Here is a 27,791-nt window from a genome sequence, read left to right on the forward strand (position 1 = left end):
TTCTGAATCAGCAACTGCAAGTATGTTTTGTTATAAATTTAAGTATTTGTTCAAATGCGGAGTTTTGCGTGTGTGTGCTCGCATGTGCGAGAGAGGAAGACAGGCTTGTTTGCAAATACATACAAGCATCACACTGTGTCTGTCATGCAACTCTGTTCCCCTTTCTGGCTTGAACTGATGCTAAAACTAAGGACATTATTAACTGTCTTTGCATTTATTTTGAAAGCTGAAGCTTGCGATTATGTAAAGGGGCGTTACATTTCCACAATGCACTTTGCCAGTTGGCCAATCAGAGCAGACTGCACTTGTCGGAAGGATGGACTTTGTAGAAAACCAAGTGTTTGAGAGAGGCGGGGCATAGAGGACCTAGAGTATTTGAAAAATAATGTGTTTTTTGAACATTATAGCCAACATATTCTGTTACACCAAATACACAAAATAATGCTCTTTAAAAATGCATCATATGACCCCTTTAACAAAACGATGCACTCCACTGTGCTGAGTAAGAGCGCTTCTCCACTGTCTTCACATGCTCGTGATTATGCACACGTTGCATTCTTTTCTGTTAAAAAATAACAGTGAACAGTGGTTTGTGAATGTTGATGATTAGCCTAAATAATTTTATCAGGAGTGTTCATGTGAGCCACCTCTATAGGCACACCCCAAATGCTCTCATTTGTTGAGACGCATGATGACACCCATCCCAAGCCAGTACTGATCAACATCACACCCCTCCTGTGACCCATCGTTTGTCTGTATGTGTTTTCAGAGCCAGTGAGCAACGGACTTTCTTAATAATAAAAAACCGCATTAATGCGCGATAAAATAATTGTCAGCGTTAATCAATTAATGCGTTAACGCGATAATAACGGGATAACTTGCCCAGCTCAATAAATTATATAAATTATCTTGAAATATCTTAATGAAATGCCACGTCTTTCAGATTCCTCTCTGGCTCTTCATGATGGTCTTGTGCTGTTGTCTGGAGAGAGACAGTGTGAGGGGGAGCTGGAAGTTTTCATCCATCAGGTCTGGAGGAGAGTTCTGCTGGACTCCTGGAGTCTCACTGAATCTTCTGTGGTCTGCAGACAGCTGGGTTGTGGCTCTGTGTTGAACTTCTACGGCTCCTCTTCATCCAGTCCTGAACACAGTCATGAGTGTGTGACGGGCTTCCAGTGCTCTGGGAGTGAAGCTCATCTGGGGAACTGCAGCTCTCCACAAACTCTCAACTGCAGCTCCACACAACAGCTGTCAATCACCTGCCTTGGTGAGAAGAGCAACATCTGGGATTTACTAACAGATACTTCAGTTGTTAGTGATCAATAATGTGTTTTTCTTTCTCTGAATATCAGGTCGCGGGTCCATCAGGCTGGTGGGTTCTGGGGGAGACTGTGCAGGGAGGCTGGAGGTTTTTCACAGCGGCTCATGGGGGACAGTGTGTGATGACTCCTGGGATATTAAAGATGCCCATGTGGTGTGCAGACAGCTGCAGTGTGGAGTGGCCCTCAGTAACCAGCAGGTACCAGCCTGGTTTGGTCCTGGTTCTGGACCCATATGGCTGGATGAGGTGGAGTGTGAGGGGAATGAGACGTCCCTGTGGAGCTGCTCTTCTCCAGGCTGGGGAAAACATGACTGTCAACACAAGGAGGATGTAGGAGTCATGTGCTCAGGTAAACAGTACAGAAATTATTTCCATAGATGTATTAATTAAATATATTTTAGATGCTGTAAGTGCTTTCAGCATGCATTGTCCTTGTATTAACTAGTTATTTTGGTGATAATTTAGATTTAGCTCAATCTGACTTCCAGCTGTTTTATTGCACATTGTTTTTCATCTAGAGTTCAAAGAGATCAGGTTAACTGAGGGCTGTGAAGGGAATGTGGAGGTTTTCTACAATGGATCCTGGGGTAATGTGTGTTGGAACCAGATGGACAGAGACACAGCGAGTCTGATCTGTCAAGAGCTGAACTGTGGAAGATCTGGTGCTTTGTCTGATTCTACACCAAGAGTGAAATCAGCTCCTAACTGGCTGGATGAAGTGAAATGTCGACCAAATGATTTAAATCTGTGGCAGTGTCCATCTTCACCCTGGGGACAGAATAACTGTGAAGAGTTAGAAGTGGCCAAAATCACCTGCTCAGGTAGGATTTTATTTGAAAAATGGTCTCAATAATCATGTTTCTGTACATACATTTTATGTCTAATAAAGGGAATTGTGAAATGATTTGGGAGATTAAAATAGTTAGCTGACAGGGGGCCTGGTGCGGGGGAAGGAGCGGGTGCTCCCTCGGTCTGATTCGCGATCGCGTTCTGGGGGTGGGGTTGGTGGTAATCCTCTTCGGTCCGTTCGCGATCGTGCTCCAGGGGGGTGGGTGGGTCTCGGTCCGTTCGGTACGGGGCACCAGTTGCACCGCCCAAAGGATGGCCCTGTTCACAATGATTTGTTTTCACTGAGAGATGCAATTTGTCTCATCCTAACATTCTGTTGAATTTATTTTCACGTTTTAATCTCAGAGGAGGAAACTCGTGAGTCTCCTCAGAGTCATCTGATATGTTTTACCTCACCATCTCCTTACCAGAGACGGTGCACAAGTAAGTTTATTCACAACAAATGTGTTGAATGTTTGTAATGTAAGCCTATATTTTACTAGTAAATTACTGTTCAATTATTTATATTTGCATTATTATTTACCTCAAAATAATCAATTTTAAAGGCCTCTAGCTTCAGTATTATTATCTTGTTTTGTTGTAAATGTGCTGAAGTTGCTTGTTTGATGTGCATTGCTGATTGATGTGTGTGTTTTTAGATCATGTTCCTCTCAGACTGAGTGGAGGGGAGGGCCGGTGCTCTGGGAGGCTGGAGGTGTATCATAACGCTGTGTGGGGCTCAGTCTGTGATGATCAGTGGGACATCAGCGATGCTCAGGTGGTCTGCAGGCAGCTGGGTTGTGGAGCAGCACTGAGGGCTGATGGGAATTCAGTCTTTGGTGCTGGTGAAGGTGTTGTGTGGCTGAACAGAGTCGAGTGCAGAGGGAATGAGATTCACCTGTGGGACTGTCCTCTCTCCCTGAAAAACCACACTGACTGCTCCCACAAAGAGCACGCTGGACTCACCTGTGCAGGTCACAGCAAACACACAGGAATTTTAATGTTGTGGCAAAATGAGTTGGAATGCGCACGGGCTAATTTTGAGCTACAGACAGAAAAAGTGAAATATGTTGATTTTGGTCAAATTTCAGGTTTTCACAAAAAAATTGTTAATTAAGTCCTCGTCTAGCAATCCCAATGCTCCAAATAGTAATTAAACATTTTTATTTGTACATTTTCTGAGAAGAGTACCTTTTTCTCTGCTCACCTTGCGCTGCCGATGACTGATATACCTATGAAAACATCTGATGTGTCACATTATATTAGATCCAAGCAGTACAGCAGGACTTACTATATAGGCCATCTGTCTAATTATCAAACAATAAAAGAAAAGATCACTGTTCTTAACTGAACTGCTTTTGTAGTTTTAATAATCAATTTATTTGTAATGGACACACTGAAGATTTTTACATTTGATTATTTGTTTTTCTTACTTGAATGCTTTTGTTTAGATGTAAAATGAAAACAGTAATGCACTAGTCCTATTTGCTTCTTTCTTATATTTGTTCTACTGTTTATTTTTTGCATCTGTTCTTATTTTTAATAACAAAGATAAAATAAAAAATGGCTATATTGTGATTATTATTATAGTAATTAATATTAAGAAAGAAAGTGGAGGAAACAATGCAACGTTGCTGGGTGATATTGCTTTGGAACCTTCAGAAAACTTCAACTTGATTTTTCTTAGAACTGACTTTGCTGACTGTCAACTTCAAACAGGTGTATCTCAGTCATATTTCATCCAAATCCAACAAATCATATATCATTTTGAAGGACATGTGAAATTTTCACAGAATGTGAAAATTTTCTCATTGTGACTCATTTTGCCAGAACAGCTCACAAATCCATTTTTAGATCCTTTTAGAGTGTATAATATTTGTGTATTCAATATATTTGCATAAATTGAATTTCAGTATTTTTTTTCCAGATTTGTCAGTATCCACTACTCTTGCAACAACATCAGCTTCTTCTCCAGTTACTTCTCCAGTTACTCCTCCAGTGCGCTCAACATCAGTCTCTCCTCCACAAACTCCTCCAGCAGCATCTCTCTCCGTCCCCCCAGTGCTTGTGATTGTACTGGGAGTTGTGCTCTTACTGCTCTTAGTGCCACTGCTTATACTGATCCAGCAGAACAGAGGGATGAGGAGAGGTAGGAGAGATCCAGAGACTGTCATATTGTGTCTTATTCAGTGTGTGATCAGTCATGTGTTGTGAACTGACAGCAGGTTTGTCTGTCTACACTCACAGCTCTCTCTAAGAGGAGACACAGGACGACGACTGAGGCCGTTTATGAGGAGATTCAGCGCAGACACAATCACTTCACTCAGAGGGGTGAGACATGAGCCATTAATCTCATTTAATAACATTAATAAGAGTCTGTCAGACAGTTGATGTTCATCTATTATTAGTCCTGTTAATCCTCCTGCTTCAAACCACAGAATTCCTGACAGAAAACCACAGAGCTGCAGGTGCATGTTTATATGTATGTGTGTGAGAGAGAGAGAGAGAGACAGAGTCTCTTCCTGTGTGTATTTCTGGAAGGCAGTGAGGAATAGGTTTATGCGAGTATACATGTGTGTTTGTTAAAAGACCCAACCAAAAATGTGGCATTTCTGTATCTAATGTTTTTAAAATGTAAGTAAATAATATTTTTGTTTTGTTGTCACTAACACTGTTTATGATGCAAAAAGGAGATGAGGATTCAGACTGTTTGTAATGATGAAAATGTTTCTTCTTTAACAGAGAGTCTCATCTCTGAAGAACTGCATTCTGGGTATGAAAATACTGATGAGCTTCTCTCAGGTTAGAGGGCTTAAGTATATTTAAATCAACAACAAAAATAAATAATTTGATGTTCAAAGAAATATAAAAAAAGTAATTCCCACATATTCATGAAATACAACATATTCTTTATTTCTAAATTTAATATGTGACCAATGACTCAATAACAATACTAAAACTTTTATCTTACAAGAAAAAGTTTTCAACACTACACATGATGTATACAATGGCAGGTCTCAAGACCTGCAAGAGCATATTTTACATTTTGTTTCCAAAAATATTCCAAAATGCACAAAACATACATGTGTTGATGCAGAGGAGCTGAAGGAAATGTCACCGGGATACTATGATGATGTCATCACTGATGGACTGAAAGCAGATCGTGAGACAGGTGTCACTGTTATTCTGTATTAGAAATAAATATTTTAAATATATAAAACAGGCCAATATCCTGCAGGGTTTAGCTCCAACCAGCTCCAACACACTTGCCTAGAAGTTTCTAGTGGGTGCGTCTTGCTGTTTGAGAAGCACGCGTGTGTGCACACACACTGTCACTCTCTCTCTGTCTCTATATATACAGAAGTGAGTACACCTTCACATTTTTGTAAATATTTTATTCAATCTTTTCATGTGACAACACTGAGAAAATGACACTTTGCTACAATGTAAAGTAGTGAGTGTACAGCTTGTATAACAGTGTAAATTTGCTGTCCTCTCAAAATAACTCAACACACAGCCATCAAATGTCTAAAGTGCTGGCCACAAAAGTGAGTACACCCCTAAGTGAAAATGTCCAAACTGGGCCTAATTAGCCATTTTCTCTCCCCAGTATGAGACTCGTTAGTGTTACAAGGTCTCAGGTGTGAATGGGAAGCAGGTGTGTTAAATTTGGTGTTATCGCTCTCACCCTCTCATACTGGTCACTGGAAGTTCAACATGGCACCTCATGGCAAAGAACTCTCTGAGGATCTGAAAAAAAAGAATGGTTGCTCTACATAAAGATGGTGAAGGCTGTAAGAAGATTGCCAAGACCCTGAAACTGAGCTGCAGCACGGTGGCTAAGACCATAAAGCGGTTTAACAGGACAGGTTCCACTCAGAACAGGCCTCGCCATTGTCGACCAAAGAAATTGAATGCACGTGCTCAGCGTCATATCCAGAGGTTGTGTTTGGGAAATAGACGTATGAGTGTTGCCAGCATTGCTGCAGAGGTTGAAGGGGTGGGGGGTCAGCCTGTCAGTGCTCAGACCATACGCCGCACACTGCATCAAATTGGTCTGCATGGCTGTCGTCCCAGAAGGAAGCCTCTTCTAAAGATGATGCACAAGAAAGCCCGCAAACAGTTTGCTGAAGACAAGCAGAATAAGGACTTGGATTACTGGAACCATGTCCTGTGGTCTGATGAGACCAAGATACATTTATTTGGTTCAGATGGTGTCAAGCATGTGTGGTGGCAACCAGGTGAGGAGTACAAAGACAAGTACAGTCAAGCATGGTGGTGGGAGTGTCGTGGTCTGGGGCTGCATGAGTGCTGCCGGCACTGGGGAGCTACAGTTCATTGAGGGCACCATGAATGCCAACATGTACTGTGACATACTGAAGCAGAAACTGGGCCCCAGGGTAGTATTCCAACATGATAACGACCGCAAACGCACCTCCAAGACGACCACTGCCTTGCTAAAGAAGCTGAGGATAAAGGTGATGGACTGTCGAAGCATGTCTCCAGATCTAAACCCTATTGAGCATCTGTGGGGCATCCTCAAACGGAAGGTGGAGGAGCGCAAGGTCTCTTAACATCCACCAGCTCCGTGATGTTGTCATGGAGGAGTGGAAGAGGACTCCAGTGGCAACCTGTGAAGCTCTGGTGAACTCCATGCCCAAGAGGCTTAAGGCAGTGCTGGAAAATAATGGTGGCCACACAAAATATTGACACTTTGGGCCTAATTTGGACATTTTCACTTAGGGGTGTACTCACTTTTGTGGCCAGCGGTTTAGACATTAATGGCTGTTTGTTGAGTTATTTTGAGGGGACAGCAAATTTACACTGTTACAGAAGCTGTGCACTCACAATTTTACATTGTAGCAAAGTGTCATTTCTTCAGTATTGTCACATGAAAATACATTGTGGTAAAGACATTGTTTTCATATGTTCAGTTGTAAATGAATCACATAATTCTAAGCTGTGTGTAATGTAAACCAGTGGAAGACCACAGCTGGTTGTCAAATAAAAATAGTCAGTTAATATAAAAATGTTTAGTATAAAGTATTCTTCAAATTATAGACTGCAGGGGCAGAAACATTTATGACGTAGCCATGTGCACTAAGTAGACCCTCATTCTAGCATTTAATGCCAAGAAGGACTCTAGACTTGAAGCCTCAGAAGGACAGGACTGAGAAACACCAATTGGGTCTGAAGACCTTGATTACTTTGGTTTAGGTGTTTAATTTTAAATGTTTAACGTTAAAACTCTGCAGGACAGTGGCCCTTCAGGAACAGTTTTGGACACCCCTGATATAAAATCTCTCTCTCTCTCTCTCTCTATATATATATATACACATAATTATTTTTTTTGTATGGGTGTGATGTCTCATGTTGAATTTGTAGAAGACAGACTTGAGAGCTATGATGATATCATGACAAGTGGTGGACAGAACTCTGATATTAAAAAAGGTGTTTAAATTTATTTTTTTTATATTTAACATAATACCTTGATCCTCAGTACTGATGTGATATTTCTGTTCATATCTTCATATGTGTAGTGGACACACCAGAGCATTATGATGATGTCATCATTATTGGACCAAACTTTCAAGGTGTAACGGGTGAGTTACACAGAACTCCAATTTATTATCACTATTATATATGTTTCTATGGTATATTGAACATGCGTTTCTACCATTCATGAATCATCATGGCTTTATCAGGTTTAATGTAATAGTCTCAGAAGTCATGAAAGAGATCAATGGCACAAGCTGTGTTCCATATTACAATGTAAGGTTTTATTTCTCGTGTATCAGAGGGAGATCAGGAGGAGTATGATGACGTGAAGAACAGCAGTGAAGATGAGAGAAACCTGTTAGGTAGGTCATTATAACCTTTTTACATAATCTACTTTTAATCATTATGTCACTCATTTAAACCCTATTTAAACTAAATCGTGATGCATTTATAAAAATGTGAACGTGAATTTGCTTATTTTTAGAAACAGACTATGATGATGTGGGGGAGGAGTCAAATAAAGAGGGAGGAGCCATATAACAATGACCACACCACCTGCATCTGTTCTTGAAATCATTTTACAGTAACTGGAGCTACTGGGAATGTCTTAGATTGCTACTAATGCATCAATGCCAGTGTTTTTATGTTATTATAAATATTTTTGTTTGAAAGATTACAAGCTCTGTAAATTCAGTATCAACACATTTTAATATTTGTATTTCTATTTTGATATCAATGCATTCACCTAATAAACAAAAGACATCATTCATTCATCATGTCACAAAAATACTTTAAGTAGAAAATAATGTGATAAAAGTACTTTGAGGCACTACTATACTTTTAGGCTGCTGACAGCATTATCTAACTAAATATAATGATAAAAATAGATTTACTACTTAATAGATATTATAAAGCTTAAAGGGTTAGTTCACCCAAAAATCTAAATTAGTCCATGTTTTACTCACCCTCAAAGCATCCTAGCTGTATGTGACTTTCTTCTTTCAGACAAATCCAATCGGAGTTATATTAAAACTTATCCTTGCTCTTCCAAGCTTTAGAATGGGAGTAGGTGGGTGTTTTTGTTCAACAGTCCAAAAGTAATCAGTGCGCATAATAAAGTGTGTGCATCCATAATAAAACATGCCTCACACGGCTCCGGCTTTTTCTCACTTCTGCTGACGGTCATACATGCTTGGATTGGATTCGTCTGAAAGAAGAACGTCATATACACCTAGGATGCCTTGAGGGTGAGTAAGGCCCAATCCCATTTCTACCCCTTAGCCCTGCGTTCACGTGAAGGGGTGTCTCAATTCTCTTTTTGTTGGAGGGGTAGGGGAAGGGGAAGGGCAAAATAGGCCTTCAAACGAAGATTTTTCGGGACCACACTTCAAACGAAGGCGTATGAGAATTATCAGCATAAAGCAGCTTCAGCGGCAACATGGCTGCCCGAGCGAACAAGACACATAAATGTAAGCATTTTTGGCATTAATAAAGATTTTAATGAAAAGTAATCATTTGTTTTACAATAAATTCAATTGTGAGTTAATTTTTACGGTCATGTTATTCAAAGAAACGTTCACAAAAAAAAAAATCGCTAAAGTTGCTAAGGTCTTATCACAGACTGCACATATATTTATCATCACACACAACATATTTTCATGTCTGATCAGGGCAAAAACCACCATAAACATTGAGGGCGGCTAGTCCCCCAAAATAATCAGAGATCGCTAAACCCTTTTCTCAAATATTGCCAAATCGAGAGAGAGGTGAAAGTAGCATGTATGCGGGTCTCTCTTTACAATGAGTGAGTTTACTTCAAAAACAGCAATTTTATCCTCTTGTTGCTGGAAAATATAATGTAGCGATTCAGTATTTATACTGTTATTAATAAAAGTCGTGGGGCAGCATTGACAAGTTTCTTTGCTCCTGGATATGTGAGCTGCTTGATCTCTAATAAGTGTGTGTGTGTGTGTGTCACTAAGCAGCGCATTAATATAGAGCGGAGGCTCTAATGCACACCAGTTTAGGTGTGTGTATTGTAGGAGCTATACGACGTATGACGATGTGTGACAGTATAGTAGTGGTGTCCCAATTCTTAGGGGAATATTTTCACCCCTACCCCTTGACACTCTGTTTCAAGGGAAAGGAGTTGGTGGAGGGGAAGGGGTATAAAATATAATTGGGATTGGGCCTAAATCACCCAACTCATTTTTGAGTGAACCAACCCTTTAAATGTTTTTCCATAAGCTTACTGTCATAGCATTATTTCTGTACTGTCAGCTTGAATTCACTGAAGTAGAGCATAATTTATTATTTTATTTACAAGAAACATTACTGGGAAAGATAAAGGTATACATCCTTGAGGTAAAAAAAAAAACAAAAACAAAAAACACTCACCCAAACAGTTTATGGTCCATTTTAACTTTACAGTCTGATTTTATAGATGACACTAAATTATTTGCGCTGAGCTTGAATCTTTTGCAGCAGTAGCTCCATATGCAGGTTAAGGTCGGGCTGACCCTTCTTAGTTTTTCTTTTCAACAACTGATATGTTGCCATTTTCTTTTCCTTATATTTCTTAAGAGCCTCCTCTCGCTGAGCTTTGTCTTTCAAGAATTCCTACACAGACACGTATAATAAAACATGTATCAATCATTTACCAAAGCATGTAAAGGGTAATGAAAATGTATGTTTACATGACATAAGTCTTCCTTAATGACATCACATAGAAGATTCATTAGGGAATGGAAAACTGTACAATTCCACCATACTGATCAATTTTCTAGTTTTTATTTTCTCACCTCTCTTTTTCGTGCACGTTCATCCTTTATCCTTTCATATTCTTGCTTTGTCTTCTGATATGATGACATTTTTTGCTTCTGCTTCCGTTGGATGAATGGAGTCTTGTGGGAGCTGATGACAAATCAGAAATGTGGATTTTTTTTATCTATATATATATATGAGGGTGTGTGTGTGTGTGTGTGTGTATATATATATATATATATATATATATATATATATATACACAGCTTGCAGAATCTGCAAAATGTTGATTATTTTACCAAAATAAGAGGGATCATACAAAATGCATGCTATTGTTTATTGTTTAAAGGAGCATCAGTGTGCGTTTGAACCTTCTGTGATAGTTGCATATGAGTCCCTCAGCTGTCCTCAGTGTGGAAAGATGGATCTCAAAATCATACAATCATTGTTGGAAAGGGTTCAAATACACAAAAATGCTGGAAAAACAAATAATTTGTGGGACCTGAAGGATTTTTTTCTGAAGAACAGCGGGCAGTTTAACTGTTCAGGACAAACAAGGGACTCATGAACAACTATTCATGAACAAGCTATTACTGTACCTGTCAGGCTCTGCTGGTTCATTAGCTGAATCAGGGATGATAGTTTGGTCAAACATTGTGTTTGAGATGTGTTTCTCAGTGAAAGGTATATCCAACTCAGTTTTTAGTTCATCATCTGTCTCTGTCTCTTCATCTACTGCTCTCCCTTTACATCTTTTCTTCTTTTTTTCTTGTTCTTCTTCATCTAGTCGTTCTCTTTCAGCCAGGTATAGATGTCTCAGATGCTCAGGATATTCCTCTTCTAACTGGATTTTTGATGGTTGCATTTTCTTCCTCTCCTTTCTGAGAAGTTTGTTATATTCATGTTTTATCTTCTCCTTCCTTTTGAAGGCAAATCCCTGACCTGAGAAAGAATGAGAGGGAGATGAGATTCAAACAGTACACATTCTACATTTAGTCCCAATTAAATATTTGTTGTAAATAAATATACTATAAAAATATAGTAAATGACTACACTTTCAGGGATAATTTCTATAGTTTCTAACTAGGAAATGTGTTTCGAAAGTGTTGCGTTTTCCAAACCACAATGATGAGTGATAGTGCACTCCTCTGAGCGTGAATCGGATAATGGTCTGTGATTTATTCACGGATAATTATCATTGATGAACGTTCATTGATTCTTTATGGCTGCTCACTGCTCCGGGTGTATGTTCACTACTGTGTGTACACTTGGATGGGTTAAATGCACAGCACAAAATCTGGGTATGGGTCACCATACTTGGCCACACATCACTTCCCTTATTTTTATGTATTAATATTAATATTTTTTTTAAATATTGGTCGATGTCGTGACACAAATTTTTTTTTCTGGATCCATTACGTTAATCAAAATATATTATGGCAATTTATATAAGGAAAATACGTAAGTTAACGTTTTCAAAAATGTATGTAACCAACGTTAAAGCAAAGATACATAACGTTACCTAAAAACACGGGCACGTGCGTTTTACACTTAACATATTTTTCTAATTTCGGACGTCTTTATTTGTCATTATGTCGAATTTGTTTATTCATTGTGAACTTTCCACATAAAAAATACATTTACTTATATGTTAATTATGTACGTGGCTGTGTTTAAAGTATAAGTTACATCTCACCTTCTTTTAAACTACCATCAAAAACTTTGTTCTCCAGAAGCCATTTTCTTCTCCTTTTGGCATTGTGTGATAAACCACCATGTGTGAATGTGTTATTAATGTATTTTCCTTTAATCGGACCTTTAGTTTTTGCGGTTTGTTTTAAAGGTGCCATGTTTCACGTCAACTTACGCTAGTATGTGGACAAAACGGATGTTTCTCGTGTAGAGACGCACAATAATGACGTACGGATGGTCGCAAGGCATTACTAATCAAAATAAACGCCATTTGTGTGAGGGCAAAAAATTCGATTCGCCCATTCAACAAAACGCTGACTAGTACACCCAACATGGCCGCGCAGTCGGTCCCTCAGGGCAATCATATCCTGATTTGACTACTTATGTCTGTAATACTGTGTCAACACAACAGCTGCTGCTCTCGCTAAATATTCGCACTTTTCTGTGCCTGTAAAAATGGCATTTAATGACATAAACATCGACGCTTTAAAAAGGAAAATAGATGAAGTCAAGCGCTTTCTCTCCATATCATTAAGTATCTCAAATGCACACACTGTGGACTTTTACACGCGTGCTGTTTGGAGCACGTTCATGCGCGTGAGTCCAGAGGAAGTGCTGTGTGCTGTCAGTTCCACACAAGACCGCATGGAGGCGATAGAAGGTAAGATGCTATCTATCTATCTATCTATCTATCTATCTATCTATCTATCTATCTATCTATCTATCTATCTATCTATCTATCTATCTATCTATCTATCTATCTATCATCTAATTACTTTTAGAGAAGGAAAACACCACCTTTGGTTTCTGCAATGCCTCAAGTAAGTTGGTGGACATATCAGCCCTGCTGAGGGCAGCGAAAGCCCACTGTTTACCAGACCTGGGGGTCTGTATGCAGCTGGAAGATCTGATGCAGAATCTGAGATTGATGACTGGCACTTTAACAGGTAACTACAGTCAGATCAGAAGCATTGAAAATCACATTTACATTCCTCTGGATCTTTATTGTGATTATTATGCATGTTCATTCAGGTTATTAGAAGGTCGTATTTCATGCATTGTCTGTAATTCCCATAGGAGAGTCATCAGTTAAAGTTCTTGCACCGGATGAGTTTATGAACTGTAAGAAGGCCCATGAGGTGCAGGCTATGTCTGAGGCTGTGGCTAGTTTGGCCAAATGCTGCCGAGTCAAACAGGTAAAAAATGCTTAAAATGTAATTTAGTTAAAAACAAACTGAATTTCATCTTTTTCATTGTCTGTTTCTTCATCTCAGGTGATAGACGTGGGTTCAGGGAAAGGCTACCTGTGCTCGTTTCTGTCCATGCGGTTTAACCTACAGGTGTTTGGGATCGACTCCTCCAGCACCAACACACATGGAGCTCAGGAGAGAAACAGGAAACTGAAGAAGTTCTCCAAAGCCTATCAGAAACCGAACACAGCCCCTAGGAAGCAGCCGTTGGACAGTGAGGAGGAGAGTAAACAACACAGCAGCAACTTTGAAAATACTGATGGCTACAAAAACTCTGTTACTAAGGAAAAGGGACGTTTTGAGGCTCAAGCGGAAATCAGTGCTTTATCAAAACAAGTCACCAATGATTTATCTGCTTCAGATAATGCCCCAGAATGTCAATTAGACCCAAATGATTCAGATTCAGGAAGCAGCTTCCTCAGTTTGCTGTCTCTGGACGTCATAGAGGACATCTCTCCCCGTGTTCACCCCAGCCACCTGAGCCTGCAGGAAAGGGAGAAGAGGAAGAGAGAGAATCTGGAGAGGAAAGCTCGAGAAGGAAGGGAGAACAACAGCGACGACAGACTGTTTTCCCCTCTGACCTCATATGTCACAGCAGAAACTGAGCTCAAGACGCTGATCACAGAGCTGCAGGTGAAGAGATGTCATAATACAGGGGATCCTGACTATGTCAAATAGTTAATAATAATAATAAATAACAAATTAATTGGTTTAATAACTAATGGTAGTAGTAGTAGTAATAATAATCATAAATTATTATTTATTTATTTTTTGTTAACAGCTGTTTATTAAGTTTTATTTTGTGGAAAAGTGGTACAAAACAAAATGCAGCTGTACAAATTTAAATCCCAACCCATCCCACCCCTTGGTAGACTCAAAAAATAAATAATAATATTAATAAACACATTAATATTAATAGATAAACAAATAACAATAAAATAATTTTTACAAAGATTTTAGAAAAGACACAATATTAAAAGCTGAATGCCATGAATTAACAGTTTTCACGTTAGATCCATGTATACGAGAAGTAGAGAGTTCCATTGAGATAATGTCCAACAAGTCCAGGTTCGTCTGTCCATTGTGTGAGGAGGATTCCAACGCTGACCAGCAATTATTTTGCTGCTGTGAGAGCAGCTAAAGATCTTTGTTGGACGGATAAGGTGAAGTCCCAAAAGTCATTCATGAAAGAATAGCGCGGAGTCAAACATATCTCAGTACCCAACAAATATGATAGGTCCTGTGAGAGCGGAGTCCAAAAAGGTGAGAGAGAGGGGCACTCCCAAAAAAAATGCAAAAACGTGCCTAAAACTCCTTGGGAATATTATTATTATTAATTGACTGAAATAATTTGAAATACATTTTAGAATTATTTAGAGAAAAATATTCTAAAAATGTAAAATAATGTTAAATATAATAATAATAATATTAAAAATGTTCTAAAATAAATAAGCAGAGCAGAAACATTGTGTACAAAGTGTAAAACAACAACAACAACAGTAATAATTATTATGATTTATTAAACCAATTATTTAATTCATTATATAATAATAATAATTGTAGAAATATTTTAAAATGTTCAAATAAATGTTGTTAAAATAAAAACAATAACAATAGCAGTAATAATCCAAATAATAATAATAATAATTTATTATTAATTGTAAAACAAATAAGCAAGGGTGAAAAATTGTGTAGAAATGTAAAGTAACAACAACAGTAATATGAATTTCTGTAATAATACTGTTGTTATTATTATTATTATTATTATTGTTGTAATTTTTATTGTTATTCTTTTTTTTATATATATATATATATATATATATTATAATCAGTTTATTAAAGAATTTTACATTGTTGTTTTGTAATATCATATCATCATATAATATCATGCTTAAAATACTAAGCAGGTGCTGAAGATGTATTTTCTTTTCTATTTGAAGCATTGCTTTTTTCCTCTTAAATGCATTGTGAATTAATTTCATATGACATTCTCTCAGGATCAAATAAATGATGTATACTAAACTCATATAATAGCACAAGAGAAGCTTTATGCTGCTATAGTTGTCCAGCTGTGGGCTCTGATTATAGAGCTGATGTTGCACCAATGCTATTCCAGCTCAGCGAGACGCCTGCGATTATCCTAATCATGTTAATTAGGTGAAATTGAGCTCAAGAATGGAGAGGGACTTGGATGTGTCCATTGCACATTATTTATGATCAATGAGAGATGGCAAACGGTCTGTGTTGATTTCACTAAATTATCCCCCTTTTTTTTCTTTTTCCCTCTCTCTTTTCTCTGGCTGGTACCCAGGATGCAGTTCTGGTTGGTCTGCATACGTGTGGAGATTTGGCCCCCAGCACTCTGAGGATGTTCAGAGCCAAACAGGAGCTGCGCGCCGTTTGCAGTGTGGGCTGCTGCTACCACCTGCTCTCTGAAGAGTTTGATCAGGACAGACAGAGTAAGAACACACACACACACACGTGGACTGATCAGTCGCTTTCGGAATGGTTGAACAAGTCTTCAAACAAGACAAGCTGTGTGGAATTGCTTTTCTCTGTATAACATTTTTTTCCGGTAATGTGCACCCCTGTACCAATACTTGGGTACAAAAAGTAAAATACTACTATAACTACTACTACTACTACTACTAATAAAGCAATAAAGTACTATTATTATTATTTGTTATTAATTATTTTATAATTCATATTTTTGTTCTTGATTGTTTAGCAAATAAAAAAATTATTTCATAGTAATTAATACATTTTTGTATCATTATTGTAATTTTTACAACATCCTAATCATTAACATCTATAATGATTAACATCTAGAAATATAAAAAAAATATGCTCTTATATAACAATATTATAATACTTATTATTCAATAATGAATTAAATGAACACAACCGTTGTAATAATTGTTATAATATCATATCAATACAATATATAATGTAATATAATTTAGTAATATAGTAAATATAATTACTGCAACAATAATAATAAATGTATTATTCATTATAAAATTGTTAATAATACATTTTATAACATAATACTAATAAAAAGTATTATTATTTGATGTATTATTTAACAATAAATAATACATTGTTTTATTATAAATGTAAATGTTTGTTTATTAAATGACTTAATTGTTTAAACATAATTGTTATTATAGATAATGCAGTCATTATTTGCCATTTGTAATTGTAAAAATTTATAAAAATAATAACTTACTATTAAAATAATAACCTACTGCCTTTCATTGTGTGGACAAAAAACACTGACACTTTTTTCAGATTATGTTCATAGAGAATACCGATTTGGAACAACGTGAGAATAAGTAAATTATGACAATTTTTATTTTTAGGTGGACTTTCTAACTTGGTGTTAGTTTTAAGAGAGCATATGGTTTCTGCCTGCCTCTTAGACACATTCTCTTAGAGCAGACAGTACAGAAAGGATTGGAGTGCCTTCATAATATGATATTTTGATCACATAATTACTGTGCTATGAAACACAGCAGGGCTACAATAATATCTCATTGTCTTTTAAAGCCTGCTGATCACATCACAGAAGCCTCGATTGCTGCAGGGACAGAGCTAAAACGCATGAAGTGTGTGCAAAAGCTGGACTGACATCACAAACACTCTTCCCTTTCAACAGACTGTCTGTTTGATCTCACGAACTCAAGAAGAGTCAGTACAACATGTGGCGTTTTCAGCATGATGAAGTCAGCGTTTTCAGGGCTTCAGCGGCTCGCTTTACAAGCACGTTTGTTCTGAAGAAGAAACAAAATATAATGAAACAAATGCAGTTCCAATTGAAATGCACATGGTGTCTTTTAGTCTTAAAAACCTTGTGCGATTAAAGCATGCTGTGCATTTAAGGTGAAGTGTGTCATTTTTGTGCCACTCACACCATCCCACAGATTTCTGAAGATTTTACATAGAATTTCACTTTCACTGAGCAGAATTTATTGCTATGATCTTTTCATTTTGACAGCGTAAAACTTTTCCATGATATCTCCTCTCAGGCCCTGCATTTGACTCAATTCAGAAGAGCCCCCGCAATGTCTCCTACTTAAACAGAAAACAGGAAGTCCCTCCCACCAACATCATTAGTTATGCAGTCGCTTATTCATTAAATGTGCATTTTCATCAAAAAAAAAAAATACACATTTCAGTTTTAAACTGTTGTATTATCAAATGCAAACTGAAGATTCTTCAGTTTAACATCACACAGCAGCTGATCGCTTCAAGACCGTATTAAAGTTCACTCATAACAAGTCTGACGTTTCATAATGAAATCGCTGATATTGTTTTGTACACTGTCCCTCTCTCAGGCATTTTTTTACGCACAGCTCATTCTGTATCACACACACATTTTTTAGGCCTGTGCTGGACTCTGGATCCTGTTCAGTTTGGCATGGTTTAGATTAGCATGATAGCTGGAGTAAACAGTGTTTATCTGCGCCACGAATAGGCCTCGAACTGCAGTGTGGGTCTTGTTTGAATGGCATGTGTTCAACAGGTTCTCATCTACAAAATGTTTAGTTTAAAATGCAATAAAAAGTTTGGCTTGTTAAGATTTTTAATGTTTTTGAGAAGTCTCTTGTGCTCACCAAGGGTGTTTTTATTTGATTGAAAATACAATAAATAAAGTAAAATTGTGAAATATTATTATTATTTAAAATAACAGTTTATAACATTATAAATGTCTTTACTATCATCTTTGATCAATCTTAATGCATCCTTGCTGACTACAAGTATAATGTTTTTTTAAAAGATCTTATGACCCAAACATTTGAACAGTATTTGATGTTTTTCATCTCTGTTTTTTTGTGTTGTTTTGTGGTTGTTGCTCAGGGTGTGTCGATGCTGTGTGTGGTTTCCCTATGAGTCAGTATCTGAAGGCTCAGGCGTGTTTCTGTGGTCGAAATGCCAGGATGTCAGCATGTCTCGTAAGTCTGGTTCACACGTCACAAATAAGATCACATTGCCCACGCATCTTCAACCACATCCTTTGCTTATTAGCTGATGCATGTTGCATCAGGTTTTAACAGGTTTATAAATAGATAATCGTTTAGGTGTTATTTGTTAAAACATAATACAATTAAACTCAAGGCGACTATCAAACATTATATTGTGTGTTTAGTTATCACGACTTTTTCAATTCAGGCTTGTTTCCAGTAGACTTTGCTAAAACTCTTTTTATTCCCCTCTCAGGCTCTGGAGAGAGTGTCTGCTGGAGGAGGAGTGAGTATTTGATTGTGTCATGTATCATATCAATATTCATTTTTCAATTAAAAACTCATTTCCCCTGCAGATTTTGCATATAGAGAGTGCAATCTCATGCGACCGAGGCTGTTTGCACAGCTGATTGTAATGTGCTGGTCAAGCTTGAATGCCAGAATGTACAGCATATTTATCTAATTCAATTAGACGCACTGTGTATTTTAATTTGATTTGTCCTTTTTTAAAAACGATTGAAAGTACAGAGGTGAAGCAGTCAGCACGAACAAACTCTTTTTGTCTTCTGCATGTCTGATTGTTTGGATGACATAATTGTCATGGAAAATATGACATAATCTGTTTTCAAAGTTGCCACAAATGGTACAAACATTTCAAATGAAGTACTTAAAAATATAAACAAGTAAGCAAACATAACCAAGCAAGCATGTGTTGTATAAGTAAGCAAAATCAGCTTTGAAATGCAACCATTGTGGTTAACTGGGTTTCTTGTCTGTTGCAGCTGCCTATGGAGTCACTTTTTTATCGGGCGGTTCTTCATGTTATATTAAGAGATCACTATGATTGCTTTAAAAGGTATTTATACAAATTGTTGCTACAGCCAATCTTAGCCTAGAGAAACGTATAACCAAATATTGGAGGTTTGGCAGTAAATTCAACTTAAGTAAAATGTATTTAAAATTTAAAATTATTTTATTTTACACACACACACACACACTCTCTCTCTCTCTCTCTCTCTCTCTCTCTCTCTCTCTCTCTCTCTCTCTCTCTCTCTATATACACACTACACTACACTTTTTATATAAACTGCAGCACAGATTATATAAGTAGACATCTAAATAAATACATTAATTATATGTATTTATTATATATATTTGAATTAGTATATAAAGTGTAATTTCTTATCTAATATTTTTTAGTGATATTATATATATATATATATATATATATATATATATATACATACACACATGCGCACACACACACAAAATGTAGTATATTTTTATTTAATGTTTTAATTAATAATATGTATTTTATATATTATTTATAATTTTAGTCAATATAAATAAATTAAATTATTACATAAAATGTTTTTTTTTTTATTTAATGTTTTGTTTAGTGTTGTGTGTGTGTATTGAAAATCATTAAATCTACGTCTCTTGTTCTCTATAGCAAACTGTCATTATTTTTATTTAAAAATATTTTATATTTATAAGTGTGTGTGTGTGCATTTAATTTAAAATGATTAAGTCTACATCTCTTGTTCTGTCCATCATATGCTCCATTGCACCATCATATAAAGTGTCATGCTTTGTTTTGTTACTGTGCCACACGATCTATTAATTTTAGTAGTTCAGTAGCTCAGGCTGTTTTATGGCTATAGATATGTAGATATCTGGAAAAAACTACTAATAAAAGTCTTCATGGTTTAAATAAACATAACCAAATATTGTAGGTTTGGCAGTAAATTATAGTTTAATACAAAACCAATAAAGTCCTGGCTTTGAAAAACAGTCTGTAAAAGCGGAAACGCACACACCCCGGACCCCCTGATGAGCGACTCTCAGTCGAAAACGCACACAATGACAAATATTGAGCTCCCACACTGACGCCGTTCCTCACTATAAGACCAGGATCAGATATCTCATCGACAGCACTCTCACCACATCATCTGCTCATTAGACAGAAAACAACCGCCTGTCTTTGTTTTAGTAAACTAGAGGAGAGAATAAAGAGGGTCCAGATTCCCTCTAGTCCTTCCTTCCTTTTTGCGGAGAATGAGAAATGTTTATTGAGATACTTGATCGTGGCTGCAGAGAGCAGATCTGAATCAGTGCTGACTGATACTCGTGACTCAAACCCTGAAGTCCTGTTTTCAGGTTTAATAAGCTTCTGTGAGTCAAAGCCAAACCATCAGGTTACGGTAATGGGCATGTCAATAAGGAGTGCAGAGTTCACCCTCTACATGTGACTTACTGTCTGTAGCCTACATTTAGTTTTTAAACTACATTAAAATCAGATGTGTTAGTTTGTTTTTGTTATGAGACATTTTTGCAGTATGTGATGGGTATTTTATTTTCTATTGACAGTGAGAAACGTGTTGGGAACGTGTACTCCAAAGCCTCGTCGTTTGTGGACTATGTCAGACGAGCACTTAGGAAGCTGGATCTGGATGACACCAAAGTAATAACCAAAAGTTCTCACATTACATTTAATGTTTTTTTCAGTCAGCCCACATGCATCTGAATTACACCACAATGAAACAAATGAGATGAACAGACTAAAATATGTTTGACACGTAGGGAAATATGGGAACAGATAGCAAGAGGCAATTAAAAAGGCTTCACCAGGCCTAGGGAAAATCTGCAGCATTCTGTGAAACAGTAAAATATACTGTAGATTATATAATATTTACATAGAAAATAATTTAAATTACTTTTAATTTTGATTGATTATTAACAAAGCTGAATTATATGAAGCCTTCTGATGCACATGATCACATTGAAAACATTGTAATATGATTTGGTAATATTTTTTAATACATATATAAATAAATTACTGTTGTGTATGTCACTAGTCAAGACTAAAGATTATGTAATAGATGTATAGATGTGTATTGGTATATTAAATATATTTTTATTCATTTGGTATAAAATCTTGTTTTTGAAATAAACTATTTTATTTTTATTTTGCAATATAATATTAATAAAACAATAAAGGTAACAATAATTGTTATAATTCAGTTAAACAGTACAAAATGTTTTATTAAAATATATTCATGCATGAATATTTGTAATATTTTAATTACTATTTTTGCAGTATAAGTGTGTAAACTACATTTTTACTAGAGTATAGATTATCTAAATATATTTACGTGTAATATATTTTATTTATTTACTGTAAAATACTTCTTTTTTTTTTATTTAAAACATTTATAAAAATGTTATATACACTAAATTTGTATTAGTCTACAGAAATGCAGTTGTGTTTTAGATCCTGGCTGGGGAATAGAACATAATCTTATTCCTTTATTTCTTTCAAATCTAATTTTTCATATCTCTTGTTGTCTTCAGCTATCGGACGGTGACATTCAGAGCTATCATGAACACTACAGTCCCAGAATGAATGAGATGGTGGCTTTTAACATGGTGAGCATGACAGAGAAACGTGCCGTTTATTTTCATCACTAACTCTATATCTGCCTCATACTGGTTTTCATCTTCCACAGTTGAAAGTAATTTTGGCTCCGTGTATAGAGGGTCTCATCCTCCTCGACCGACTTTGCTACTTGAAAGAACAGGTAACAAATCAGTTGTCAGAGCAGATAACATTAACTCTACATTTTTCCCTCATATGTACATTTACTCCCTAGCTTTGTGCTTGTAAAGATGTAATTAGAGAACTGTGAGGGGCTCTTGTTTCAGGCTTTACTTCAGGACCACAACACAGATTTCTCGAATCAACAACCTATTCTCACAGCATATATACCAACAGATTTTAGCCACGTATAGTAGATCCAAAACAGTCAAAAAAAAAACTGGTTTCCAACTTACAGGAGTTCAGAGGTTTTGAGTTACACGTCCATTTCCTTCTTGCCCACCAGACTTTGAACATAAAACCTCAAACCTCCTCGCGACGACAGTCAGTAGTGTCAGACTCAGCCATCTGTGAAGAACGTTAGACTGAAAATTTAGGGCATGACAAAATTATTTTGTTTATACTCCCAAAACAGTGACAGCAAGTTTCTGTGGGATCAATTTCCACATGATCTTACCGGGGTCGCTTATCAGTCATGTAATGTAAAGCAAGTAAAACCTCCCCAATGTCAGATCTATGTTTTTTTTTTTTCCTACAGAGGTCTATGATTTGTGTATGTCAGACATTAAAGGGCTTGGCAACATGATAAGGTTTCTCAGTGACGACTCTGTGAACTCCGCTAACCACAGTGAAATCAGAGTCCACTTTACAATTTGGCCTGTGGAGGGTTTTGTTATGTATAAACCATTTCATAACACGGTACTCTGGGTGTGCTGCCAAGTATATTAATGTGCTTTGGTCAGTGATTATGGAAAACTGTAATATGGATTGAAACAAGCTGTGTTTAGCTAAACTGATTATTTTGATCAGGTCCAATACACTTTTTTTACTTATGGATATGCTGGGAACTCAATTTAAATTATGGTTCATCTAAAATAATATATCCCGAGTGTGTTATACTAGTGTTGTCAAACGATTAATCGCATCCAAAATAGAAGTTTTGTTTTTATAATATATGTGTGTGTGTACTGTGTATATTTATTATGTATATATAAATACACATACAGTATATATTTTGAAAATATTTACATATATTTATATTCATATAATTTATATTATATATTTAAACATATATAAATATATTATATATTTAGATGTATTATAATATATAAACAACAAATTTTTCTTAAATATATAAATGCATGTGTGTGTATTTATATATAGATAATACATATACACAGTACACACATATAATGATAATTATAAATCGTTACATTTATATAGCGCTTTTCTGGGTACCCACCACCAATGTGCAGCATCCACCTGGATGATGCGACGGCAGCCATATTGCACCAGAACTCCCACCACACACCAGCTTATTGGTGGAGAGGAGACAGAGTGATGAAGCCAATCAGTGTATGGGGATGATTAGGAGGCCATGATGGTCAGAGGCTAATGGGGAAATTTAGCCAGGATGCCAGGGTTACACCCCTACTCTTTTTCGAAGGACATCCTGGGATTTTTAATGATCACAGAAGAGTCAGGACCTCGGGTTTAACGTCTCATCCGTAGGACGGTGCTTTTTACAGTATAGTGTCCCCGTCACTACACTGGGGCATTAGGACCCACACAGACTGCAGGGTGAGCACCCCCTGCTGGCCTCACTAACACCTCTTCCAACAGCAACCTAGTTTTCCCAGGAGGTGCTGACCAGGCTCAACCCTGCTTAGCTTCAGTGGGCAACCAGTCTTGGGCTGCAGGGTGATATGGCTGCATATATGTAAACAAAACTTTTTTTTTGGATGCGATTAATCATTTGACAGCACTAATGTATATACTAATACATACACTCAACCAGTGTTACGAACCAGTGTAATATGATTCCTGAACTAAATGATCTTATGATCCATTTGTTTTTTAGTAAATCAAAACCATGCAACGTGACCAGGTGGTTATCAGAAACAAAGAGCACGACCAGTGTAGTCTGATTCCCCAACAAATGATTGTTAATGAATTAGAAATATACAGCACGACCAGTGTACCAAATCCTGAAAAACTCTTATGAATTGGTTCTTTTTATTGAACCAAAAAAAAGACAGCATGAACAGTGTAGTCCATTCCTGAACAATTGATTCTTATGAGTCAAATTATTTTTAGTGAATCACAGAGAAACCAGTGTACCCTGGCTCTTAAACAAATGATCGCAAAGTCATGATCCTTGATTTATGTTGAGAAAGCCTATAACATGCATGAATATTTATGCCTTAAATATTAAATAAAAATTTTTAATAAATACATATTGAAAGCTACATCATTGCATTTGGATTTCGGACTTTCACATTTCTACATTTATATACAATATCTCTTTTCTTTCAGGACAACGTGTCTCATTCTGCGCTGGTTCAGCTCTTTGACCCTCTCCAGTCCCCTAGATGTTATGCAGTTATTGGAATAAAGGAATCTACAGTTTGAAGACCAAAGCTATAGCCCTGCTGTTTAGTGTAAATATTGATTGAATTTTTATTTATTCTTTTGGTAAAACTTTGTTTTTACTTTTTATATTATTAATTTTGTTTTTAAAGTCAAATCAAATGAACAATAAAAATGCTTTGTTATTTATGTAATTATATTTGACAAAAATTATGTAATATATCAATTATGTCAAAATAGGGTTGTTCACAGTAAATTAAAAGCAGGTTTTCATTCCAGCTGCTCCAAAGACCTGGCAGTATTAGTCTCCAGATCGGTTTAGTTATGATGCATAACGGTTCGGTCTGCAGCTTAAAGCGGAAAGATATAGTGATCAATGTGATGCAGAACGTTGCTTTTAGTGTTCATTAGTCGGACTGGTTTATAAATCAGCCTTAGCCTTACTGAGCCACATGAGGACATCAGTCACACTTGAGACGTCTTGTGCTTCCACTTATTTAACACACCATTAATATTAATCAGACATTGAGCTCTTCATTATTTTCAGGCCATTCCCCACAGACCATTATTCTCCTGTCTAATGTTTTAGTTAATATTCATAAATGAAACACCTTGAGGTAACTTTTGTCTTAACCTGATTGATTCTTCAGTGTATTTTTGCTTGATTAAGACCCCTTTAAGAACTCATAGCACTTCAGGCACAAAGAGTTTGTTTCTTGTGCATTTATTTTACTTTCTCATACTACTATATTTGGTGTTACTATTTATGTGTTTGCTTCTATATTAAGAAGGAATGTGGCTTTATAGAGCCCCAAGAGAGAATTCAAAGCCACCAATTCTAACTGCAAGGAGTTTATTGATGATTATGCACACTGACCTGTCATATTTTTTCAGCAGTATGGTTGCATATGTGATAATTATGCAGTTTGAAGTAGCACAAGTGTTAGTAAAGTTCTGTTGAAACATTAACAAATCGCAGTGACTGGCTGATTTGTTTTTAATTTTGCTTTCTTTTTTTAGACTGTAGTGAATTCATATTTTCAACATAGTAATTATAAGTCATTATTTACTGAATGCAAACAGTTGTGGAAAAAATTGAGGAAGTTTATTCTTTCAGAGAAAGTAGGCCACATAGCTAAGCTTAAGTATACACCATTCCTGCTTCTAATGATTTTTCCTTCTCTAACAGCACTACATCCATTTATCATGGTACCACTTGACCAGAACAAAGCCAGCTCTGACATTATTTCTGGAAAAAAATAGATGCCATTAGTGTGTCTGTGTGGAGATAAGCATGGATACACATTGGCACTGCAGCTTGAACTTCACTGACTTTGTTGATGCCAGTCTAATGCTTCGCCAGTCTGTTGACCAGTCACATATGTTTCCCTCATGAATTCATCTTCCAGTGGATGTATTGTGCCATATCCTGTCCTGTGTCTAAATCAGAAAAAGGAATGCACTCCAAAACATCTCTCTCCGTGACAGAAATAGCAAAGCGATGGGAAACCAGCTTACTCCCTTATTTCCTGAAATGTAGCTCTTTTTTTCTTTGCATGCAAAGGAGGCTGAGGAAATGCTTCTCTATCGTCACCAAGAATGTCCAGCTCCACTTTGATCAAAACAAGTTTCCTTTTTAGTACATGATAAAAAAAAAACAAGAATTTGTTTTCTTTTTCTAAAGCAGAAACAGTCGACTGATTTGTTTGCTTGTGAGGAGAATCATTTTTCACGTCACAAAACAGCTGCTGTCCCCTGAAGTTTTGTGGTCAACAACCATGGTGTTTTTCACCGACTTAATGACTTCAGGATATAAATAACACATTTACCAAAGATGTGAGATGGCAAGAAAATGTTAACATTTTTTGACCTCTTAGGGTTGGTTTAGACAAGCATATATCTGCTGCTTTTAATTTGGTTTTCTATGTAGGCGTGCTAGACTGATGTAGAATGGGAAAAAAACACAAGGTCTTGAGATGCGTTTTTTAAAAGTTGAATTTCTTAACTTGAGCGCCATGTTTTTGAATGATGTGTTAAGATGCAAAAGAGTGCAAAACATCTTTCTAGTGCATTATTATCTAAAAAAAAAAAAACAACACTGGGAAAGCAGTGCAGTGGAATGAAAAATGGGTTTTGTGTGAATGGCTTCTTGGGACCGGTTTACACAGAAGGAATTTTTCGTGAAACGTAGGTCACTGGAATGCGAAAAAAGCAAGGTCTCGTTGTTTTAAAAAAGTTGAATCAACCCAATCTCATGAGAAAAGGTAGCTATTTTACAAGGTGGTGAATGCATATACATTTGTGCAATATGATTTGTACAAAAATGTACGATGAGACTGAATTCATACACCAAAACATAAAAGTTACAAATTGCTATGAGAAAACGTATTTTAACTTAAACAACATGGTGGTAGCAACAAGGTAATTTTGTATGAATTTGCACAATGTGATTCGTACGTCAGTGGGGCGAAAGCAGATCATCCAAAAACATACAAGAAGATTGTACAAATTCATATGTAATTCACTAAAAGGTAAAATAGTTACAGCTTACTATGAGAAAACTTATTTTAACTCATGCGAAAGGTGGTAATTTTGTGTGATTTGTACAGAAAATTGTGGGAAAAAAAACTGTAAAAAGTACAGCCCTTAACCTAACTGTCAGTATTACATAAGCAAATGAAAACGCAAAAATTATGCACAAATTTGTACAAATTATCAACCAATTTGCCAAAACGTTAAACTATCTGATTTTTTAATTTGAGTGCCACGTTGCAAGGTGCAGTGTTTAAATATGGCGGCCGTGTGCTTTTAAAAAATTATTAAATTTAAAAAAAAAAAAGCTGTGGAGTAAAGTGCAAAACTGCAATCCATGTGAGTGTCCTGGTGTCCTCATATGCCACTTCCTTATGCTTCGTCTTGCTTTTCTAAACACAAGTAAGTGTTTTATGTGAACGCCCCTTAAATTCAACTTTGGTGTGAAAGATTATACATTTATTGAATTTTTACTCCCAGAATACAACTTTTCTTTGCTGTTTGTGGACATCCAGGTCCTGGCAAGTCTTGTGTCAGAATGAGATGAAAAGGGAAACGAAGGGAAAAGTCAATGGGGAGTCATTTAAGCTTCCGGTCAGCGGAGGAAGCAAGGAGGGACAAGATGAAGACGGAAATGATGGGAAAAGTTAATGGGAGCCAGAGTAGCTTCCGGTCAGTGGAGGAAACAGGGAGGACCTGCACAATACTCCTTATCAGGCATCAGCACTTTAATAGGGAACTGCATGGGAAAAGAAGTAAAGGGGAGAGTGAGAGCGAAGGGAATTGGAAGGAAAGAGAGGTGCGATTTATCTTTTCATCAGCGATTCAAAGGGACTAAACAGGATGCACAGATGGAAAATATTCAGTTATTATTTCTCTCTCTTTCAATCTCGTCTCTATTTCTCCCTCACACGCAAACATATGCCAATCTCATCTACAATGACGCATGATGAGCTCCATCTGAAAATAATCAG

General features: G+C 36.6%; 4 protein-coding genes across 7 annotated transcripts in view; 3 read left to right on the plus strand and 1 right to left on the minus strand.

Annotated features, from left to right (window-relative positions):
* The window catches only part of LOC306859027 (scavenger receptor cysteine-rich type 1 protein M130-like), a gene marked incomplete at both ends in the record, with an annotated part of 112,205 nt that overhangs the window by 2,647 nt on the left and 81,767 nt on the right, over positions 1-27,791 (plus strand). The gene's annotated exons all lie outside the window — the stretch shown is intronic.
* LOC306858490 (antigen WC1.1-like) lies at positions 928-8,418 on the plus strand (the record flags this gene model as incomplete). The annotated part of the gene is made up of 13 exons (XM_079399057.1): positions 928-1,267; positions 1,353-1,670; positions 1,840-2,142; positions 2,516-2,593; positions 2,809-3,123; positions 4,077-4,298; positions 4,397-4,480; positions 4,892-4,951; positions 5,247-5,321; positions 7,535-7,600; positions 7,690-7,752; positions 7,948-8,010; positions 8,133-8,418. The coding sequence occupies 13 exons, from the start codon at positions 928-930 to the stop codon at positions 8,186-8,188; spliced, it is 2,043 nt and encodes a 680-aa protein (XP_079255183.1). The 3' UTR covers positions 8,189-8,418.
* LOC306858410 (thyroid transcription factor 1-associated protein 26 homolog) lies at positions 5,043-12,724 on the minus strand. Of its 2 annotated transcripts, XR_013783208.1 has the most exons (5): positions 12,108-12,724; positions 11,011-11,353; positions 10,450-10,561; positions 10,046-10,267; positions 5,043-5,299 (listed from the first exon to the last, which is right to left on the minus strand). XR_013783208.1 is itself a non-coding variant. In XM_079398942.1 (4 exons), the coding sequence occupies exons 1-4, from the start codon at positions 12,259-12,261 to the stop codon at positions 10,103-10,105; spliced, it is 774 nt and encodes a 257-aa protein (XP_079255068.1). In that variant the 5' UTR covers positions 12,262-12,508; the 3' UTR covers positions 5,049-10,102. The 2 variants fall into 2 exon arrangements, 1 of the variants encoding a protein (XP_079255068.1); XM_079398942.1 differs by having other exon boundaries at positions 5,049-10,267; positions 12,108-12,508.
* Positions 12,479-26,478, plus strand: LOC306858408 (putative methyltransferase-like protein 25; the record flags this gene model as incomplete). 3 transcript variants are annotated; one of them, XM_079398938.1, is made up of 13 exons in its annotated part: positions 12,560-12,764; positions 12,886-13,050; positions 13,181-13,299; positions 13,378-13,986; positions 15,665-15,812; positions 18,214-18,308; positions 18,574-18,603; positions 19,100-19,173; positions 20,688-20,781; positions 21,672-21,746; positions 21,827-21,898; positions 24,232-24,356; positions 25,475-26,478. In XM_079398938.1, the coding sequence occupies 12 exons, from the start codon at positions 12,560-12,562 to the stop codon at positions 24,325-24,327; spliced, it is 1,782 nt and encodes a 593-aa protein (XP_079255064.1). In that variant the 3' UTR covers positions 24,328-24,356; positions 25,475-26,478. The 3 variants fall into 3 exon arrangements, with proteins under 3 accessions (XP_079255065.1, XP_079255064.1, XP_079255066.1); XM_079398939.1 differs by lacking the exon at positions 25,475-26,478 and having other exon boundaries at positions 12,479-12,764; positions 24,232-25,262; XM_079398940.1 differs by lacking the exons at positions 12,886-13,050; positions 25,475-26,478 and having other exon boundaries at positions 24,232-25,252.

The sequence above is a fragment of the Barbus barbus genome (assembly GCF_936440315.1).
Source record: "Barbus barbus genome assembly, chromosome: 39".
Taxonomy (NCBI): domain Eukaryota; kingdom Metazoa; phylum Chordata; class Actinopteri; order Cypriniformes; family Cyprinidae; genus Barbus; species Barbus barbus.

Coding starts and splice junctions, on each gene's coding strand:
- LOC306858410 (XM_079398942.1), bottom strand. CDS start 12,261: ATGGCACCTTTAAAACAAACCGCAAAAACTAAAGGTCCGATTAAAGGA. Junction 11,354..12,107: donor TGATGGTAGTTTAAAAGAAG/GTGAGATGTAAC, acceptor ATTCTTTCTCAG/GTCAGGGATTTGCCTTCAAA. Junction 10,562..11,010: donor GAACCAGCAGAGCCTGACAG/GTACAGTAATAG, acceptor ATTTGTCATCAG/CTCCCACAAGACTCCATTCA.